Source organism: Spermophilus citellus (assembly GCF_964194105.1).
Source record: "Spermophilus citellus genome assembly, chromosome: 2".
Taxonomy (NCBI): Eukaryota; Metazoa; Chordata; class Mammalia; order Rodentia; family Sciuridae; genus Spermophilus; species Spermophilus citellus.
The window spans coordinates 74,899,607-74,922,321 of record NC_138183.1 but is presented as its reverse complement, the minus strand read 5'-3'; the positions used below and the strand labels follow the sequence as shown (position 1 = coordinate 74,922,321).

The 22,715-nt window shown below is 37.2% G+C and overlaps 1 protein-coding gene across 1 annotated transcript in view; it reads right to left on the bottom strand.

Annotated features, from left to right (window-relative positions):
- Window positions 1-20,551, bottom strand: part of TMC1 (transmembrane channel like 1) — a gene marked incomplete at both ends in the record, with an annotated part of 192,686 nt that extends 172,135 nt beyond the window's left edge. Inside the window, 2 exons of the mRNA XM_081280207.1 lie at window positions 19,643-19,756; window positions 20,465-20,551. Of these exons, the coding sequence (XP_081136333.1) occupies window positions 19,643-19,756; window positions 20,465-20,551 (201 nt within the window). The remainder of the gene's footprint in view (window positions 1-19,642; window positions 19,757-20,464) is intronic.
- Window positions 20,552-22,715: the final 2,164 nt, after the last annotated feature.

The window sequence follows — 22,715 nt, the reverse complement described above, 5'->3', positions numbered from 1 at the left end:
ACCAGAGGTCAACCTCCTTTTCTAAAACCCCCATAAGCAGGACTAGGAACCTAAAAAAGAAATGCCTCTACTTACGACCCTTTGAACAAGTCTCAGGAGGCAGCTTACAAAATTCAGGTTCACGCCACCGCCACTCATTATTCATACCGTTCATCTTCCACTCAATAAATGTTTACCAAATCTAACTGTTCTTTTGGCAAACAGGAATATGTGGTTTAAAAGGTTAACTCTATCCCTGCTGTCCCAGATTCTCCAGTGTAATTAGCAGTCCAGTAATTCATCCTGTCATTTCTGGAGGAGTCTTGATGGTTAAGGTATATTGTTGCAGAATTTTTTACTGTTCTTTCCTTAAAAATGGCAACACATTTCTCCTTACACAGCTTATAAAGTGAGCACCTTTGCTTTCATATCATTTTAAACAAAACCAAAACATTTGAGGGTATTAAACATCAAAGAATCAAAGATGAAATCTGGCACACACTCAAAGGCTTCCTAAAGAAACAAAATGGCTTTCGGGGCAGAGCAAGTAGCCAAATCCATGGTCCTGGTACCCATGAAGGAAAACAAGAGGAATCAAAACAGAGCTTGCAATCAGGAAAAGCAACATGGAAAATGGAAGCCAAAAAGGAAACAATGCCAATTCTTACTAAATATTCCAGGAAAGAGATTCAAGTTCTGGAGAGCACAAGCATTCCTGTGTGGATTTTATTTTGTTAGGGATTTTTAAAATTTCTTTTCCTGACAAAACCCAAATGTTCCATCAACTCTGGCTGAAACACCCAAGACTATTTACCTATGTTGTCTCTGATGGGCTGGGGGAGGGGTGCTCTGCAAGCCACATTTGCATCATGAACATGTGTCCCCTGTATGTAGATTTTCTCTAGAGCAATAGTCCACTGGCCAGCAGATTCAAACCATCAGTGAGATTAGCAACTAGAAAACTGAACACAGCAAGCTTCCCTCAACTTTGGGCTTTGTCAGGGTCACAATCTAACAGAATAATGATTTAATTTCATGAATGTGTAAAATAATTCAAATGAAGAATCTCACAGAGTGGAAAAAACATAATCTGATCAAGTGTTTCAGTATTTGAGGGAAAAAATGGTCAATATTCACGTAAGGAATGTAAATAACATCTCTACACCAAAGCACTTGGAAAAGAATGATATGTAAATGAAGAGTACTTAAGACCCCAGAAAGTAGGAAGAGGAAGAAGTCATGCTGGACTGAAGAAATTCAGGAAAGCATTAAGAGGAGGTGGTAACCAACTGAGGCTTGAAAGATGGGCCTTGCAGTTAAGACCGAGGAGGGCTAAGGTATCATTTCAATCAAATCAAATTTATAGCTTGGAAAATGTATTAGACTAATAGGGAATGGAGAGTACATCAAGCAAATTAGATAATTAAACTTAAAAAGTAAGACCAAGTTCAAATGGCAGCACAATGACACACCAGTGATGTTTAGACTTCTCAAACTGGTGTGTCATCATGTCTGCCACAGGCACTTAGTCTTACTTTAAGACTAAGATGGATGCTTAGCAACAGGAAACCATCTCACCTTAATGATGATGGAAGAGACACAAAGGAATAATACTCTTGGAATTAGCCAAGGTCTAAGAAAAATATAAGGCATGGCTGAAAACTCAAAAACACATCTTAAGTAATGATTTACCCTCCAGTGTAAAGTTAATGTGTTGACATTTTTTCATCCAGACACTTGGATGAAATAAGCTAAAATGAAAAGCAGAGGACAGAGAATTCCAGAGCACTGGATCCTGGATCACAATGGTATTATTACCACAATACAGGGAAGACACAGGAGGACACACTTCTTAGCTACTTGATAATTTTGACTAAGACTTTCAAACATCTCCAACAGGGTCCAAAGATGTTTTTGCAAAAAGAATCTCATTTGTTCATATTTCCACCAAAGTATTAAAAAAGTAGAAATCTATTTTTCTAAGAATTCAGTGGGAGGTTAATATTATCATTTATGTTGATGAACCCAACCTAATTTTATCCTAAGATTGGGAGTCATCTTGTCACAGAGTTATGAAAAGTTCATTTTTTTTTTTTTTTACTAAGATTTCTATTTGGCCTGCCCATACTGTGAGGGGTAATCTTGTTTGGAATTCCTGCCGGTGCTCTAAACTCACCCATGCCTAGCTCTCCTTGACCAGATAACAACCCTCCCTAGGACCTTAGCAGCCCCTCATAAATTCTGATGTTGGAATCTCAATTTACTCCCTACCTTGAAATGTTAAGCCATGTAGTCATTAATTTGCTATCTGCCTTTGTATTATGCTTGCCAGAACCCTGTTAGCTAGCTGTAAGTTCCCAAGACACCCCCCTTTGTAACTTTTTGTGCTATAAAACCTTTTTCCTAGAGAGCTGGGGTATTGTCCTCTGGCCCTGCATTTGGGGTGAGGCAGGTACTAACCGACTCTCTCTTATGTACACAATATAAGCTTGCTTTAATTTGACTTAAAATTGGAGTTGGTGGTCTTTTCTTTGCATTGTGGTTCAACAATGTGTCTGTTGAATAAGAAAAATTCTGAAATTCTCTGAAAAACTGTCTATATGGGGAGTTGGAACAGAACTAGAAAAACAAGAAAACTTTTTCTCTGAGTCTAAAATAAAGATTATTTTTTCAAAAGTTGACAGAATTGGGGGTAGAAATGGTTTTTTACCGTATTGCATCTCAAAAAGCAGATGTTTAAAATTGGAGAACTGACCTAAATATAATTCAGTAAGCTCAAGGAAAAGGAAAAATATCTGAGGTAGAAAATTGTGTTTCACAAAATCACTGTATGTAAAGCCTGGACTTGCACATGATATTGATCATGAAATTAAAAAAAAAAAAAGCACTATTGCTAAGAAGACTTTTTAGTACTTTATTACTCAGGAAGTGCCATGGCTTTGCATAATGAGGGTACATATTCAGTTCAGACTTTAAGCAGAAGAGAACAGTAATATCAAGGGAGTATGAAGGATTCTCAATCTACGGTGCATGGACCACCCTTCCTTTCAAGGAAAAAGGACAGACATGAGGAATGAGAAAGATCATTACTTTTCAGGAGTAGAAAATGACTGATAGCACTATGCAGTTATTCTCAAGGTCAGAAAGCAATGACTATATACTCTCAGCCACCAGCAATTAAGGATCAGAAATTACAAATAGAAATCCTCACTTACATCAGAACTTAAGCAGAATAGACTGCAGATACCAATGTATGAACAACCCATAGGAAGTATCTTAACTATCTTACTTAAAGCTTCTAATTATTTTCTTGAAGAGAAAAAAATGGGTATTTCATCAAAACCTGCTTTGTAACCTACTAACTATAAGTATAGTTCACTTTATTAAGTGGAGGTCATTTGTTTAAAGGGTGAATGAACACACCTGTAATCACTTTTCTAACCCTAGATAACACCTCATATAGATTCTGTAGCTTTCTGATAATTTTCAGTTATCAGAACCACTTTATTTTGATAATTCAGATTCACTTGCAGGTAGTAGGATATCAGTCCAGTCTGCATTAAAACGGCAATCTCAGAGCCCGCCCTTCCTCCTCAAGAACTGAGGCTTGGAGACCTAAGTGGGGAAGGTAATGTAAGACTCCTCCTGACCATTTCTTCTGACTCCTCTTTCCCCACTCACCATGTAGCTTCTAGTTCCTACATGACCTAGACTAGCAGAATGAGATTACTAAGAGCAGAAGGGCAAAAAGTTAAGCATCCTCACTCCCCCTGGGTGGCCCCCTTGAGCTTGTTGTGACTGTTGCCTGGGAAAACTTGTGAGTTCTTCAAAACCATTCCATTTAGCCCTGAAGGAACCTTCACACTATTGTCACTTGACTTAGTTAATGCATCCTCTTGAGGGCCTTTTCACACTCCCCGGGTGCCATGCCACCTCAAAGTTCGCCCCCCGCAGGCTGCCTCCATAGCTGCACAAACCTTGCCCTAGCAAGCAACTTTTTTCAGAAAACAATCAGCAAAGTTACTCAATCCTGCTTCTTTCCACTGCATGTTCTTGGCTCAGGAAGAATATGTGAATCCTTGCCTTAAATATGCTAGAACTCTAAGCTGTTTTCAATAATTCTACTTCATGAAAATGTATTCCTATTTACAGGTAACACATTAATACCAGATTTAGCAGAAAATCATCTAGGAAAGAAAATGAAAAGTTAATTTAAAAAAAAATGGAAGGAAGGAAGAAGAGTTAAGGACAGAACCTAAGAATTATTTTCTGTATATCAGGTCTTACACAGTAAAAATAGGCATTATCTCTATTCTACAGGCAAGATAGACTAAAAGCATTGAAATATTTAGTGATTCTGAACAACTATCATTTTATTTTTCTAATTTCCTGTGTTTTGCCCCATTTTCTGTGAATGGAACCCTGACATATTTATCCACCTAGCTGAGAAATAAAAGTTTAAGGCACATTTAGCCTCATCCTTACCCATCACATCTCCTATATAGAGCCAGAAAGAATGAAGCAGATTAACAGAAGGTAGAGGCAAAGAAAATTCCCTGGGTTTGCTACAGTGTTTTCTGGTTCTACCTGATCCTGAGGCTAAACTTCATTTTTGCCTTTGAGTGTCATGAGTCATTTTCTACTACCTGTAGCTTAAGCTAGTTTAGCTGGAATATATTGTTTTCAACTGAATTGCCCTTTACTAATACAATGACTCAAGGTATAAAGCTTAAAAGAAGTGAAAAAAGGATTCAAACCTGGTACTGCATGATCTCAACATTTGTTCTACTACCTACATTGCAAGAAAACCAGGCACAGGTCTGGGATGCATGTACAGAACTCCAGCAGTCAGGATTGGGAAGTCATCACCCAGCATAATCAAAACTGATACGATTTCTGAATGTTTCTGCTACAGCAAAGGGTTGATAGAGATAACCTGAAAAATGTTCATTAGAGTCAGAGAAAAAGATTAAAAGATTTGGAAATGAGAAAAAGTGCATCCCCAGCCCTATCTTATTTATTTTATTTAGATTCAGGGTCTCTGTGAGTTGCTTAACCCCTCACTTTTTGCTGAGGTTGGCTTTGAACTTGCCATCCTCCTGACTCTGTTTCCCAAGCCGCTAGGATTACAGGCGTGCGCCACCGCACCCTGCAATCTTGTATTTTTAAAACTTTTTATGTGTATTTGTCTGATCTATCAAATAGATTAAGAGCTTCTTGAACTCAAGAAGAATCTATTGTACGTTTTGTTATATTTAACAACCAATAGATATATTGGTCATTGTTTTAAGTGAGTTAAAATTAAAGGTATACAGTTTGTTCAAACACAAGGAGATAAGAGAATACTTATAGGTATGACCCTTGTGTATACCATACCACAATCAGAAGAGGAGGAAGAATTCTTACATGCTAAAATGAAATATTTAGGTTAACATTAAAGATAAATTTTCAAATTGAAACAACTGTTAAACAGAAGAATGCATTAACAGGAGAAAAATAAGAGATCAAACTTCTTCAAAGGGACATATTTTACTACCTATATCAATTTGGGTTTAGATCATGTTAATGTTGTCTCAATTAATAAACAGGTATAGACTTTAGGACCCTAAGTCTAAGACCTACAAGGATATTAGATAAGAGTGGAATTTCATCCTTCTTTTCCCATGATAACAGATGATACGGGTATACCTAATATTTATGGATATTGACAAATTGAACTCGGATACTGAAAAACTATACTCTTGACAAAAATCAAGATTGTAATAATTATCTTAAACTAGAAAAATATGATTTAAAATATAAAAGCATGTTTACCTCTTTATATCACCCAAAAGTCATAACTAGAGGGAATCCTCAAATAATTAAGTAAAAGAATTATAAAAACAGTACCAGAATTTTGCTTCCAGCCACAATGGTGTAACTAGGAAGGGTTACCTTCTTATATTAAGCAACTAGAAACCCAATGAAACATCTCTCTTAGATACTACTCAATAAGCAGCCCCAAACAATGATCTCTCAAAATACAAATGGGACTGAGATCAGCCCAGACAGATTGAGGAGAGTTTCTGGGCTACAGCACACAGAGGAGAATCTCAACAGAGGCTCATGGTATCATCGAGTTGAGGCGACAGTTCTAATTTCAGGTAGTCCAACACAATTAGAATTTGCAGGGTAAAATATCAGAAAGAAGCTGCACACAGAAAGATCTGGAGGTGACTAAATCCTTTCAAACTTTGGCTGAGCACTGCTCTTGGCATATATGTGTAGTAACCACCAAGACCAGGAAAAGACCCATCAGAGAGGACTGGGAAAAATCACTTCTAGAGCTCATAAGATGTGGGAATAGCATGGCACAGTAGCACAAATCCTATAATCCCAGTGGCTTGGAGGCTGAGGCAGAAAGATCCCAAGTTCAAAACCAGCCTAACCAATTTAGTGAGGCCCTAAGCAACTAGTGAGACCCTGCCTCAAAATAAAATAAAATAAAAGGCTGGAGAAGTGGTCCAGTGGTTAAGTGCCCCTGGGTTCAATCTCTGATACCAAAAAGGAAAAACAAATGGGGAAATAGTTTAGAATATCCACTAGTCAGAACACAGAGATTTCCTAGTTCATAGACATTGTTTAGAGTCCTCAGAGGGTTATTGCCCAGACCAAAATAGCCCTGCTATGAACGCACCCTAATTATGCTTCAAAGCAAATCTCAAAAGTATCCCACTCATTCCAAGAAAAAAATAAAACACAACAACATTTTAAGAAATACAGAAAATCTCAGAACAAAGTTCAACATTTCAACATTGAATAAAAATTATCAGGTAAGCAAAGAAATAGAAAAACAAATAAAATAAAAAAAACAATGCCTTCCAACCAGGAGAGCAATCAAATCAATCAATGAAAGCATCCAGATGACACAGGTGATAGAATCAGCAGATGACCAATGGCACAGAATAGAAGACACAGAGACAAGCCCACATAAATACAGTTGTCTCATACTAGACAAAGGAGCCATGAACATACATTGGAGAAAAGATAACCTCTTCAACAAATGGTGCTGTGAAAACTGGAAAACTATATGCAGCAAAATGAAATTAAAACTTTATCTCTCACCCTGCCCAAAACTCAACTCAAAGTGGATCAAGGACTTAGGTATTAGACTTGAGACCCCACGCCTAATAAAAGAAAAATAGGCTCAAATCTCCACCATGTTAGCTTAGGAACTGACTTCCTTAACAAGTCCCTCAAAAGGCAAGAAGTAAAATCAATAATCAATAAATGGGATGGGATCAAACTAAAAAGCTTCTTCACAGCAAAGAAAATAATCAAGAATATGAAAGAGAGAGCCTACAGAAAGGGAGAGAAATCTTTGCCACCTGCACACCTCAGATATAGCATTAATCTCCAGGATATATAAAGAACAAAAAAACCTGTAATACCATAAAAGAAAATCCAAATAACCCAATCAATAAATCGGCAAAGGAACTGAACAGACACTTCACAGAAGAAATATGACTGGTCAACAAATATATGAAAAAATGTTCAACATCTCTATAGCAATTAGAGAAATGCAAATTTCATCTCACTCCAGTCAGAATGGCAATGATCAAGAATACAACTAATAAATGTTGGCAAGGATGTGGGGCAAAAGGTATACTGATACCTTGCTGATGGGACTGCAAATTGGTGCAACCACTATGGAAAGCAGTATGGAGATTCCTCAGAAAACTTGGAATGGAACTACCATATGACCCATTTATCCCACTCATTAGCATATAATCAGAGGACTTAAAATCAACATACTATACTGATGTAGTCATATCAATGTTTATAGCAGGGCAATTTACAATGGCTACACTCTGGAACCAACCTAGGCACCTTTCAACAGATGAATGGATAAAGAAAATGTGGTACAATACACAATGGAATATTACTTAGCCATAAAAAAGAATGGCAATCTCAAAAAACCAAAGGCCAAATATTCTCTCTGATATGCAGATGCTAACACACAATAAGGAAGGGAGAAGGGAAAAGTAAAAGCTTAGTGGATTAGACAAAGGGGAATAAAGAGAAGATAGGGGGAATGGGAACAGGAAGACAATAGAATGAATTGAACATTATTTTCCTATGTTCATATATGGATATACCACCAGTGAAATTCCACATCATGTATAACCACAATAGGATTCTAAGTTATACTCCATATATGTACAATATGTCAAGATGCACTCTACTGTCATGTAATCTAAACAGAAGAAATTTAAAAACCACATTCATTTACAGATCGATTTTTATCCATTTTTGTTCATTTTATCTTATTTCTAACTGAAAATAATAATTATAAATACTAGATATTAAGGGGTACAATGTGATGTTTTGATTTATATTTACATTATGTCTCTTATTAAATCAAACCGAAAACATCTGGAGGATACCTAAATACCATTCTTTTGATGGTGAGATTCTGTGGTTTTTGTTTCATCGTTTAATATATTTTTTTCTAAAATTCATTTATTTTTGCAACTATAAATATTACATTCATAATCAAAATAAAGCTACTAAGTGTTGAGACCTATAACTGAAAAAGCAATATGATTAATGATAAATAGTAGACAGCATTAATAATCATTAATAATAATTAATTCTAGCCAGGTGCAGTGACACACACCTGTAATTCCAGCGGCTCAAGAGGCTGGGGAAGAAAGATCGAAAGTTTAAAGTCAGCCTCAGCAACTTAGAGAGACCCTAAGCAACTTAGCCCTGTCTCAAAACATAAAGGAGGCTGGGGATGGAGCTCAGGAGTTGGTGAGTGCCCCTGGGTTCAATTGCTGGTATAAAATAATAATAATAATAATAATAATAATAATAATAATAATAATAATAATCAGTTCTAACATTACTTGTTTAATGAGATGATTGGCCTTTAAGACAGCCCTTCAAAGCTGTATTTTATGTTTCAGTAAGAATTGTAGGAGCTCTAAAAAAGAAGAAGGAGGAGGAGGAAGAGGAAGAAGAGAAAAATAAACTCACTGCAAATACCAAGACCTAGCCTGAGAAGATTGGGGGCTTGAGGACCCTTAATTGGGGAACATAATAAACCTGTTACCCGGGCTGGGGATGTGGCTCAAGCGGTAGTGTGCTCGCCTGGCACATACAAATAAAGATGTTGTGTCGGCCAAAAACTAAAAAATAAATATTAAAAAATTCTCTCTCTCTCCCTCTCCCTCTCCCCCCTCTCTCTCTTTAAAAAAAAAAAAAATGTTACCCAAGATGTAAATCATGTCCTTATTAATGGAAAACCAATTCCAAACTGCTGAAATCTAATATGCAACTCTGGACTATTTCAGTAGTTTCTTGGGGCAAGTGAATAGACCCTCTTGAGAAGTGTGTATTTTCTATTTTTGATTTCTAAAAGCAAAGCCCCCCTTCAATACAAATGCTCCCAGGATCCCCTGATGTTGGAGGTTAACAAAATAGCTGAGCATACTAAACAGGATACTTCTTAGATGCCGAAGATACTGCCCTGAGGCTAGATGGCTTTAATAGATTATCTCTAAATGAGGTCTCTGTCTCCACTTTCCAGCCTAAGATTAAATGAGTCAGCTAAAGGAATGACTAATGGCAAGACTACCTGGATTACATGAGATATTCTGAAAGCAAATATGTATGTCCAGGTTTTTCCTATTTGAAAATTCTACCAGTTTATCTTTGAGGACTGAAACATTGCTAAAAACGAATCCAAAGGTAAGCCACAGGTAAGCCACATAAACATCACAGAATGACTGCTGACCATGCCACACATCACCACATGGTCCTGAAAATGCACTCCGTGGTGAGTCACAGCAACCAAAACCATATGGTATGACAGTTCTCATCTCTCCCCACTAATATCCCCAGAGGTGTGATTTCAGGTATCTTTTCTGGGCTTTCCCTGTCTTAATCTGTTTCCTCCCTTCCTCAACTTTAATTAACTCAGAACCTTTTCTGAGTTAATGCATAAACTGAATGCACAAACTGAAACAGAACAAGTCCCCTTCAAGAGGCTGTCCCATGCACCACTCTGATGATAGGTCACAGTTCTGAACAGAAGCTGAAGTTCGAGTTGCCGTGCTGGAATCTCAGTGGATTTTGCTTTCCCCACTGTCTTCTTGCACAAAAGGGAACTTTGAGCTATTACCAGTTGGTAAAATCATACCTCCATAAAGAAAAGAAATTGAAGAATACTAAACCCTTTGCAATTTCTCAAGAAACAAAGGAATCTATCTACAAAAAAAAAAAAAAAAGTCTCACAAAAATCAGGAAACAAACTTTATAAACAAACTTATACCTCTTAGGAAGGAATACTATTCCACAAACAGGTATCTATTTTGACATACCTTTTTTGGGTGGCATCCTGGAGGTGTTCAGTCAGGACGTCTGGGTGGGTGGCCTGCCGGCTGGCTCAGCTAAGTATAACAGGTTGAAGGAACAAAGGTTTCAGGTTTGATCCACACACTTCTGCCTGCCACTGAAAGTCTCCCCTGGTGCCATTTCACAGTCTGAAACGTAAGAAGGTACTAATTTCCTCACCATTAAATTTTCATGAATGTTTAGTTTACCATTTAAGGATGGAGTACTCAGGTCAAAAGGGTCGCATTTGGGGCTAAGGGTTGAAACAAAACTACATAGATCACCTCAGTCTCATTCAGCCCAAATCTGGCTCCATCCCACTCTGCATGTTCTTGCCTCTCCTTTTTAAATCCCTCCATTCTTGGGGGCACTGTAAGTTCACCATAAGATGAGAAATACCAACCACAACTAAGTATACTTGGTAAATTAAATGAGTAAGTAAGAAAACCACTCCTACGCCCGGAGTTCACTTTAAGCAGCAAAGTATAGAAGCATCCAACTTAGCAATAAATCTCCAATGTGGGGAAACCTGAAGACACTGCACCCCATTTCTCAACTTCTGTGAAAAATAAAACCTGCTATAAGAGGAAATGTCTATTTTTCTAGGTAAATACATTTTTTTTTTCTCTTTCCAAACTTCTCATAGGAAAAGTTTATCTTGGTTTTAGAATGATAAAAAAAAAAATATTTCCATCATTGAAAAGAAAGAACCAAAAAAAACACCCTAAAACCCACTGAAATATGATGTTGCAAACGAGGCTGCCTTTTTTGAGAGAGAACGCTGGCATTCTCTGGTTACTTCATGAGAGCAGGCATGGCTGTCCTGACCTTGGCAAGAGAAAGCAGTGTTTTGAAATGGATCCTCGTGGCACATTTACACCAGCAGCTTTTGGCTTCACAAATCGACTTGCGCACATATATGATCCTTATGGAATATTCAGAGCAGTGTGTAGATTTTTAACCAGAGCAGTATAGCAAACTCCAAATTATAGCTTAAAACAAGCTTAAAACAAAACTGATGTTCACCAAGGTTTTCCCTTTTCTAGGCACTAGATCTTAGCTAAAATAGCAAGGTAGAAGACTGCTGATACAAATACTTAAGTTTAAAGATACCCAGAGTAGTTTTATAATTTGAGAATTAATAACAAATGAAATTTCAATTTTTTTCACATTATGAAATCTATAATCTAGAGTGAAAATTATGTACAACTTGACATATTTACTTAAGCATAAATATGAAATAACTCTAAATACTATTCTGGCAAAACCCATAACAAACATATGAACAAATTTTAAAAGAAAGAGGTTCTGCAAGGCTTGCAGCCACAAAATTACAAAAATAATACTAAAAATTAAAGACAGAAAGCATTAACAGAAAAAAAAATTCTGAACATAAAATTGACTACTTTAAAATAAGAAAATTCTATTCATTAAAAGATGGTCCAAGGAAAAGTAGAAGGAGCTATTTTCAACTCACTGAGCACCTTATAGGATTAGTATTGGAGGTCCAATATTTATAGAGGGGAAGTAGTTGGGGCTGGATGGGAGATGGAGCCAGGGGAATCCAGATAATTTCATGCCAGTTTTCCCTGCACTTGTTCATTTCCCTCATTTTACAAAGGCATGAACCAATAGCACGTTGCTCAAGAGTTAAACAGTTTCTGAAGTCTTACTGCATCTCAATGGCTTATACTCATTTCATTTGAGACTCATTATATCTCCTTCTTTATCCTAAACACCTATCTAAATCTCATCTAAGGAATTAGAAACCAAGATGGCTACAGGCATGGATATCAATTTCCCCCTATTTAAACTGGCTAAATTGATAAGTGTGACAATTCCAAATACTGGAGAATGAGGATGAATAAAATCTCTTATATATGCTGATGGAAGTATAAATTAACTAGAAAATTGTACCAAACCATGACTCAGCAAATTTGCTACCAAGACTGCATACAAGAAACTCCTGCACATGTTCCAAAGAGGCAAATACTATTCATATTAGCAGCACTGTTCCTAATAAGAAAACAATGACAAAAACACTAAAGCATCCTCACCAACATATACATTACAGAATACTCACAAATATATAAATTATGAAATATAATAATTTTGAAATAATCACAGTGCATAATGTTATATAACAGTAAAAGTGAATAAATTGATATAGAGCCACATTTTCTTTATAATTTTTAAATTATCTTGGTTCTTCAGTACCAATAAATATCTTTACATAAAGCCTCTTTATAGGTACATTAAATATTAAATGTCATGGTATTAAATGCTGTGATAAGCTAATTTTCAAAATTCACGAATAAATAAAATTACTTTGACTATAAATCTCAATGTTGAAAAAGTAGAAAATAATTGGAGGACTTATACTATCAAGTCTCAAGACATTACTAGAAAGCTATTAGTAATCAGGTCAGTGAAACCAGAGTTTTGGAATGAAACTAAATTCCCCTCTTCTGTGGCTTATGGGGTTTGTGTAGGTTGCAGGCAACACAAATTTCCTTCTGGGTTCTTTTCTCACAAATTTAAAGAATAAATCCACAGACAATGAAAGGAAGAGTGAATAGAGTAGAATTTATTTATGTGAGAAGACAGAGTGTTATGCTCGAATTCGGGGGCCCCCAAAAGACCACCAGAGACCAAGATCGATGTAAACAGCAAAGAGGTGTTTATTGCGAGCTAGCTCGGTCCTCAGCGCGCACGCGCACACACACAGCAACTGGTGACGCTGAAAGGCCCCAGCCCAGGGTTTGCAGCAGTTTTCAACATTCTTTGGAGAAGGCAGGAATCCCCACATACATCATAGCATCTCTTAGCAAATCATCACACACCGCGGGAAAATCAAATAACAACTCTAAAACATGATTAGCACATTCACTGGCGGGAACAAGTTGGGTAGGGGTGATTGGTTAGTACAAGAGGGGATTCACTTGAACTGATTGGTTTAAGCCAAGAGGGGTGTTCATGCTGAACTACGTGGTTTCCTAACACATTATCAACCACCATAAACTACTGGGAGGGTCATCTGGTATCCCAGGTATTTCCCTGTCTCATGCTGATTGGTGGCTGCTAGGGGTTGCTATGGGTCCTCATCTAGCCTGAGTCAGGGACACCTGGTGCAGCAGATCTCTCCAGTTATTTGTAGATAAACAACTCAGCAGGGTGGGAATGTGCCTAGGAGTGCTCTGTGGGTCTTTCCAAGGACAAAGGTCATGTCCCTTCCTTGGACAGGCTTTACTCTGAGGTAGAGGCTGGTTTTTCAAGAGAACTCCCCAATATGGAGGTGGCCTGATAACAGGAAAACCCATTTTGGTGTACTAGGTTAGAGGGCTTATATGGTTTGGGGGTATGAACATTGATCAAAATCTATGTTAAACAGGCATTGAAAAAGTATCAAGGATATTTGTTGTATCCATTAGCCTGAGCTTGAATCCCTCCTATATTTCCCATTCGGGTTCACTCTCACCTTCTATTTTTTTCCACTTCTCTTTTGGCTAGAGCGTTTCCATAGCTGAGCCTCAGTCTTTTACATTTGAAAAAAACCTTGATGGAGCCCATAGATATTTCTATTCATTAGTTAGTCTCTTAGTGAGGTCTCTGCCTTTGAATGAGACCTTACTTAGGTCTGAGTTCTGGGATCTGGTCTGTGAAGAGTGTTAGAAATACCGGGGTGTTAATAGAGGGACCCAGATAATTTCATGCCAGTTTTCCCTGCAATTGTTCATTTTGCAGAAGTATCCTTGATACTTTTTCAATACTTGATACTTAGAAGTAGTTTCCCAAGGCAAAATTTACTTCTGCAGAAGGGCGATGGCTGCACTACTGAATAAACTGGGTCAAGCCAGCACACCTAGCAGTCCACTCCTGTTTATCCCTAACACAGCAGTTCCCCTTACTCTGATAGGAGGAGTTTTGAGTTACAAGCTATGTGATTGGGTAGTTTTTAAATTGACAAAGGGTAGGGCTATTGTTAAAATCACTATGATTGGATACACTTGGGCCATCCTCAGGAGACTTGATCCAGGACTGTAGACTTTAGATAGATAGGTTACAGGTTGCCTTTCTTACATCTCAGAGTAAGGCTAAATGCTATATTCTGAAGATGAATCACTGGACTGTTTCTCACAAAAGGGTCCCAAAAGGCTCCCCCTTCAGGATAACTTGGATTTCTCTTATTTCAGGCTTGAATTTTTCCTGCAGATAACAGGTAGTTTGATGAGGACTGTGAAATATCCTCTCCACTTAAGCCAGGCAGGGTTGCAGGTAAATTGCTTCTTGGAAAGAAAGCATGTGGAAGTCAGCACAATGAGTCAATTTTATAGAATTATTCCTTTAACTTCATGTTCTGTTCCCACCATTTACATCTGTCTGCCTCCTATTAACAGTATAGTACTTATTGCATTAAGACAAATGGATTATGGGAACAGAAGACATATATATGTACATCTATATTGTGTGTGTGTATGTATATATATGATAAAATGAACTTCAAAATTAAAAATAACTACTCCTCAAAAGCCCCTGTTAAAATAATGAAAAGACAATCATGGGCTGAGAGAAAAATATTTGCAAATCATATGTCTGATAAAGAACCTATATTCAGAATATATACAACTCTTAAGAGGTACTAAGAAGAAAACAGCTCATTAAAAATATGCAAGGGATTTAAGCAAATCATTGACCAATGAAGAAAATGATGGCAAATAGAGAAAAGAAAATCAAAATCTCAGTGACATATTGCAAAACAAGTATTAAAATGGCCAAACTTTTAAATATTGGCTATACCAAGTGTTGAAGAGGATGAGGAAGAACTAGAACTCTCATATACAGCTAGTAGAAATGCAAAATGGTACACATTATGGAAAACAGTTTTGTAATTTCTTAAAAAGTTAAACATCTACCTACATTATGAGCCATTTCACTCTAAGATGTGCAGTTTACTGTACATCAATTTTATCTCAATAAAATTATTATAAGTCAAAATAATGAAATGAACCAAAATGATAGTGCTATGAAATAAATACCAAAATTAATCCGTTTTTGTATACTTGATAACTAAAGGAGAGAGAGGAAAAGTAAGAAGGAAAGAGAAAAGGAAGAAGGGAAGGAAGGAAGGAAGGAGAAAGGAGAGACAAAGGAAAAAACTGCCTGTGGAAATTAGAAACAAACCTAGTACACACATTAATGTAAATGTAATGTTGATAAGTTTCCATTGTTTTATGTTAATTGAAGGAAGCCTGTCTCCACAGGCTCCAAGCAGTGTGATTCCATTTATATGACATGGCATGTTGGTGACTGCCAGAGCTAGAGGAACTGCCACAGAGACACCAGGAAATTAGGAGGAAATAATGAAATTAAACAACACCTTGCCTGTGGAGGTTGTTTCACAGATGTATTTTTAAAAACTCATAGAAATTACACCTGAAGAGTAAATTCATTGCATGCGAATAATACCTTCATAAATTTTATCAGAAACAAAAATTTAGAAGGCTAACACTTCTGGGGTCAACCTTGGTCTGCAGCTATTTTTCTCAACCAACATTGAATCTTTTTATATCTTCAATTAATTGACAATAGAGAAATAAAATTCTACACGATTTTTTAATTTCTAAATTTTCTTTAAGAAGATTTGACAGCATACTGTCTATGTTCATATGTGGGAGAAATCCTCTATGGCTGACTAGGCAGCTGTTATCCTCTGCAGGCATGTAGTCAGTCACTACCTGATGGTTTTACTGTCTGTGGTATCATACCTGCCCAGTTCCTTGAGATGTCTGAGTTAAGCCTTTGCCTAAAACCTCTGTCAACACCTTTACTAGCATCATCCATTCCCAGCCATGAGTAAATTAATCTATGCAAATGAACACACAAAATAATGGTCCATAATTGTTTGAAAAGAAATTGAAAGAAACCATTAGATGAGAGATTCAAGCAGAGCCAACTGCATAGGTATAAGCTCTATGAAATCATGAGAGTCTTAATCATAGAAGGACTCCATGCTTGATTGAATGCTCCACTGTTATCATATTAAAAGACTCAATAATCTTTTAACAAAGCACCCTACATTTTCAACTTACAGTGAATTCCACAAATTATGTAGCCAGTAGTAAATCTGGGAGTTTTGAAGCCACCACTAAGCTTTCTCTAATGTAGGATAGTAAAGAAGACTGATTTTCACATGATATCTATTTGGCATTGCCATAAAGATTTAGGTAACAGAATAAAGCACAATTTCAAGTTAAAATACTTAATTAGAAATTGGAATATATTGAGAAATCACAGCAGCAACAGATAGACCCGATTGGAAGGTGGCAATCAGATTTCGTAACTGTATTGAATTGATGGACTATATGGACCCTGGAGGGAAAAAGAAGAAGGAAGAGGAGGAGGAAAAGGAGGAGGAGGAGGAGGGAGAGGAAGAAGAGGAAGGAGGAGAAGAAGAAGAAAGAAGGAAGGAGGAGGGAGGAAGAGGGAGGAGGAGGGAGGAGAGAGGGAGGGAGGAGGAGAAGAAGTAGGGAGGAGGAGGAGGAGGAAGATGAGGAGGAGGAACAGGAGGAGGAGGAGATGAAAGATGAAAGGAGGAGGGAGGAGGAGATGAAAGATGAAAGGAGGAGGGAGGAGGAGAAGGAGGGAAGAGGAGGAAGAAGATAAAAATAAGAAGAAAAAGAAATAGTGCCTGTAACCTCAAAGTAAATCACAAGAAATCGGTATGGAAAAGACTGCCACTCAAGTGTCACCGGCTTAGGCCAAATCTACAAACAATTGTGACCACTATAGTTCTAGTCCACCCTGTCTACCACAGGAAAAGAAAGGTAAGTATCTGTAGTTTCAGTTCCTTAAGTGTTGTCTGAATCTCAACATGAAAGGGGAGAGAGGCATTGGAATAATTATACCAGTTTTAAGTACACATTCCCTTACTTGGAGAGCTACTCAGCCTGTCATGGGACCTGCATAAAGTTCAGCTGGAATCCATAGATGATTACCATACTGTAGACTTACCGCTGTAACTTGTGTAAGGTTTAACTGCCGAGAAAAAAGACCGCACCACATATAACAAAAAGCTTTATTGGAGCCCACTGCCACTGGACACCACAATAGCGGAGTACCACTCCTGTAGAAATTTGCAAGGGGTTTTATAAAGCAGGGACAGTCTCTAGTTGGAACAGCCGCTGCTGCTTCTTCAAAGGGCGGGGTTAACATTTTTGGTCTAAGGAGATTTCGAGGAAGGGCAAATTTCTATTGAGTTCAAGGCCAGTTCTTGCTGCAAGCTAGGCTTTGGTTATGGAGACTGGGGGTGGGGGGTGCATTTCCCTAACACCTTGCAGTGATATATTGGTGACCATATGATTTATCCTCCAAATCGAGATACTTTGGAGTGCTAAATGTTAAGTTGAAGAGCATTAAGACAATAGACATTAACCAGGATTCTTCCAAACTAGCTATGACAGATGGTCACCCTAACTATAATTCTATTAATCTTTAATAGAATCGAAATAGTTGCCAAGAAAATGATAGTCTCAAAGACGTGACCATACATTTAGCAAGCACTTTTTGTGTCAGGCATGTGTTAAACACTTTTAAAAATCAATTTAGATTGACAATATTAGAAATGTATTATGTTACTACTATATATTGGCAGCATAATGCTTTTGAAAATTAGGTTATGCAATTGGTTCTTTGATCAATTTTAAATTATTTTGATGTAAATTGGAATTGATTATGGTTGTTGGAGTGGATGGTTAGTATCTAACGAATTAAGAGTCAGGGAGAATGAAAAAAACTATGACCATTTTAAAATGTACGAAATGGTAAATTAAATGACATTTGAAGACAACTCAGGTATGGCATGTAATTTTAAAACACATGCATCCTTTCTGCTTAATGATGAGAGGATAACTCTGGTATTGGATTCCCTTTAATTTATTCCTTTATGTATTAGGTAAGAATGCTTATTATAATACCAAATGTCAAAGTAATTAAACAAATTTCAAACATATATTTCACATGTGTGACTGCCAACATGTGTAAAGACCAGTGATGAAATTTATAAGTTGCTTCAGGGCTTTATATATATATTAAAAAAACCCTTCTGCATAAAAAAATCCATAGAAAAATGCTTAATATTATATATATATTATGACTTTAAAAGAGAAACATAGTTATGCATTGCTATCTGAACCTAATAAAAACACTATACAGTTTCTTTTTCCTTTTCCAAAAGACCTAAGAAATAATTCGATTTTTTTAAAAGTCTATGAACATTTTGCAGTTTTTAAAAGTTGTTATAAAAATTCAAGGGATTAGAAGAGCTAAAAGCCTATGTTTGTTAATGGTGCAGACAAGGTTTAAAATTATAATGTCAATTTTCTTAAATCTAAGGTTACTGTCCTCCAAAACATCTTTTTCATACATTATAGAAATACATATCACACAAATTATAAATATATTATATATATATGTGTGTGTGTGTGTATATATATATATATATATATATATATATATATATCAGAATGAATTACATTAAAAATCACCAAGTTAATTCCCAGTAATAAAATTCTCAACAGTTTATAAAAAATAAATGCCAAGCTGGGCGTGGTGGCACACGCCTGTAATCCCAGCAGCTTGGGAGGCTGAGGCAGGAGGATCACGATTTCAAAGCCAACCTCAGTGAAAGCAAGGTAGTAAGCAACTCAGTAAGACCCTGTCTCTAAATAAAATATAAAAGAGGGCTGGGGATGTAGCTCAGTGGTCAAGTGTCCCTCAGTTCAATCTCTGGTACCTAAAAAATAAAAATAAATGTCAATTTTGGGTTAAAAATGTAACAGTAAAGGAAAATATGGAAATTTCATGCATGGTGAAGAAAAGTTCTTCCTTATTACCCTTATTTCTTTATGTTCTTCAATCATTTAGCAATTTTCAGCAGCAAATGGGTATCAATCTTCCAATCACAATTTAAATGATTATACATTAAAGTAAAAATTAAATGCTGCTCATTTTTTGGAGTGAGAAGGAATGAAGAGCTATGGCAGCATGCTTCCTATAGATAAACCCTTGACCATTCTCAGAAAAATTGGGTTTAGCACCAAATCTCACATGTAGTAGCTCTGTGACCTACTAATTGTCACCAGCCATCTCTGTAAGATGTGACTGGAAAAGACTTTCTATCAATTCATTCTCTCTGCTCATTTGCTTCTTTATGCTCATTCATTGAGCTAATATTATAAAAAAGCCAAATATGTCAGGCCCTGAACAACATGACCTGTATTTTTACCAGCTCTTTTTTTCCAGGCCCTGTGTTCAGAAGGGGTTGGAGAAGGGCTACAGTGAAAGTGGGGCAGCCAACAGGAAGCCACTGCAGTCCAGTGAGTGTCAAGGTAGCCTGGAGCTACAACAACAGCAGGGGACATTAAGAGAGTTCCCAACAAATTTAGAATTAGAACTGTCAAGATTAGCAGATGATTTGGGGGAAAAAAAAGTTGTAGGAGAGAGCAAAGAAAAGGAGGTTTGAAAAATGACTCCCAGACCTCTTGGCTTACATTGCTCATGGAATGAAAGCAGACATTATAGAGTGTGGGGCATAATTGATGATTAACATATTAGCAAATAAATAAGACCTTTAAAATAGGAAATAAAACAGAGTGACAGTTGTGCACTGTGGTGTACATTTGTAATTCCAGCAACTCAGGAGGCTGAGGATGGAGGATCACAAGTTTGAGGCCAACCTTAGTAATTTATTTTGAGACCCTGTCTCAAAATAAAAGATAAGGGGGGTTCAAGATGGTACATCAGATGAAAGCTGCATCCCTAGTTGCTCCATGTTTGGGATGCAAACAGTAGAGTACCACTTCTCAGCAAGGTGGATGAAAGAGGGATTTCACTAAAATTCAATATTGGACATTCAGAAAATTTTAGAGATTCAGGTGTATTGAACAAAGAAGAAAGAGGACATTGGAGCCAAGCCAATTGCAGCAGCAGCGACAGCAGTGGCAGCAACCTTGGCTTACCACAGAGGGGAGGGATAACACACAGAGAGAAACGGCAAGAAGATTTAGTACAGAAAAACCTGTAGATCAGAAAAGCATCTTGAACCTACCTCATCCAGAAGCTGCACCACAAACTGGTGTTTGAAAAATGCTCTGTGTCTTTCAGCTGGCTGCTGGGGAGCTAAAGCTGGAGCCATATTGAGGAGGCCATGCTGCTGCTTGCTGATGCTGGAGCTAAGGAGATCACAGAGTGCGTTGCCAGACCACCCAGCAAGCACCTACTGTGTGGCATAGGGTGTACCCAGCAGAATGTGAGTGAAACAGGCACAGAGAAGAGGATACCCTGGGGATTCAAGTTAGAAAAATAAAATGAAAGGGAACTTGCTTTTCCTTGGAGTCTGGCAGCCCATGTGACCAGTTGAAGAGGGTTGAGAATCTGAACCCGTAGGTGTGAGTACACTCAGGGTTTAAGCTTAGAAAGGCTGTGTGTGTGGGCAGCAGAGTGTGTGGAGGATTGGCTCCCCTGTTTCATGGGAAGAATTATTGGGAGGCTCCTGAGATCCAGACCCCAAGCAGAGACTGGCAACTGCAGAGCCCTAGAGATACGTTGATCTAAACTCTCCAGAGCACATACCACACACCAGAACACCTAAGGCCTGATTAGACCTAAGTCTTAACCCCTGGAACTCCCCTCAGAGAACTCTGCAGCAGCCCCACCCCGAGAGTGCATCAGTCTGGAGTCTGTGCAGAACAAACTCCAATTGATAGTATTTCCCACTTCATCCCACCTCATACTGGTAAGAAGGGAAGCTGAGAGGTGTTTCAACTAGCTTCAGTCCTAGCCATACCAACTGACAGCTCAGTAAGCAATACAAAAAGAGGAAGAGGTTAACAATCCCCAGCCCTTACCTCTTTACACTCATAAAATCACGCTCCGTACCTCAGTAGCCCCTCACCTCTCTGTAAGTATATAGCCCAAGAAGAAATGGAAAGAAGGACAATTAGGCATAGGCAATGACCATCCATTCTTGTCAACTCTTTTGATCACCTCAGTGGAGATGATTACTTCATTTTTCATGAAGAGATTTTTTTCGCTTTTAATTTTTTTGGTGGTCTTACTACTGCTGATTGGTTCAGGGACATATATACATATTTGTTTCTTTTTTCTAATTTTTAGCATTTTTATTATGTAGCTTTTTGTTTTGTTTTTGATTTTGATTTTTGTAGGTTAGAATTTTGGTGTTGTTTATTTTTGCTTTCTTCTGTTTTTCTTCTCATTTATCTTTCTTTTATTCTCTTGCTAACACATTCTCTTGTTCTTTCTCCCTACCTTTACTTTGTTTTTCCTATTTTTTCTCCTTCCTTATAACAATTACCTGCTACATCTTCTATGTTCTCTCTGTTCATTTATAAAACATCTCTTCTACCTTTCTATCACACTTTATTATCTCTTAATGAACTATGTCTTTACCATCTTTTAGAACCTATTGGTTTGTACAATTCCTGTCCCCACCATTCATTTTGTTGCAATTATTACGGCCGTGGATGACATTGTGGAAAACCACAACTATGAGGAGGGATATCAACTTAGATCACTCTAGAGCACTTAAGCATGTGAAGAGTGTGCCCTACAAAGGCTCACACATAAGAGCAGAAAAGAAATACCTCCAACAGATGCATAAAACTCAACACAAGAATACAAGAAATATGAAAAAATCAAAGTAACATGATACTTCCTAAAGTTCATAATTCACCAGCCTCTAACCCCAAAGTTATGGAAGTGAATGAAATACCAGATAAAGAATTCAAAAGAAAGATTATAAAAATGGTCAATGAATTTCAAAAGAACACAGAAAAACAACTGAATGAATTAAGAATGTCTGTATGTAATATGAATGAGAAATTCAATAAGGAGATAGAAATATTGAAAAAGTAACAAACAGAAATCTTGAACATAAAACAGACATGCAAAATAAATAAATAAATAAAATGTTCTAATAGTAGAACATGGTGAAAACAGAATCTCAAAACTGGAAGAAAAAGTACCCAACCTTAAACATTCAGAAAGTATTAAAGAATAGAAAAGAAGCAACCATGATCAGAATAATCAAACTAAAACCTCAAATGACAGTATCACTAACAGAGTGGAGCAAGTAGAAGCCAGAACGTCAGGAAATGCAGACAAAATATATCATCTTGAAAAGAGTCTAGCCAACCCAGAAAGGCTGCTAAAAAATCACGAGAAAAACATCCAAGAGATATGGGATAACATAAAAAAAACAAACTTAAGAGTCTTCGGGATAGAGGAAGGTATAGAGGTTCAACCCAAGGGAATGAGCAAACTGCTGAATGAAATAATTA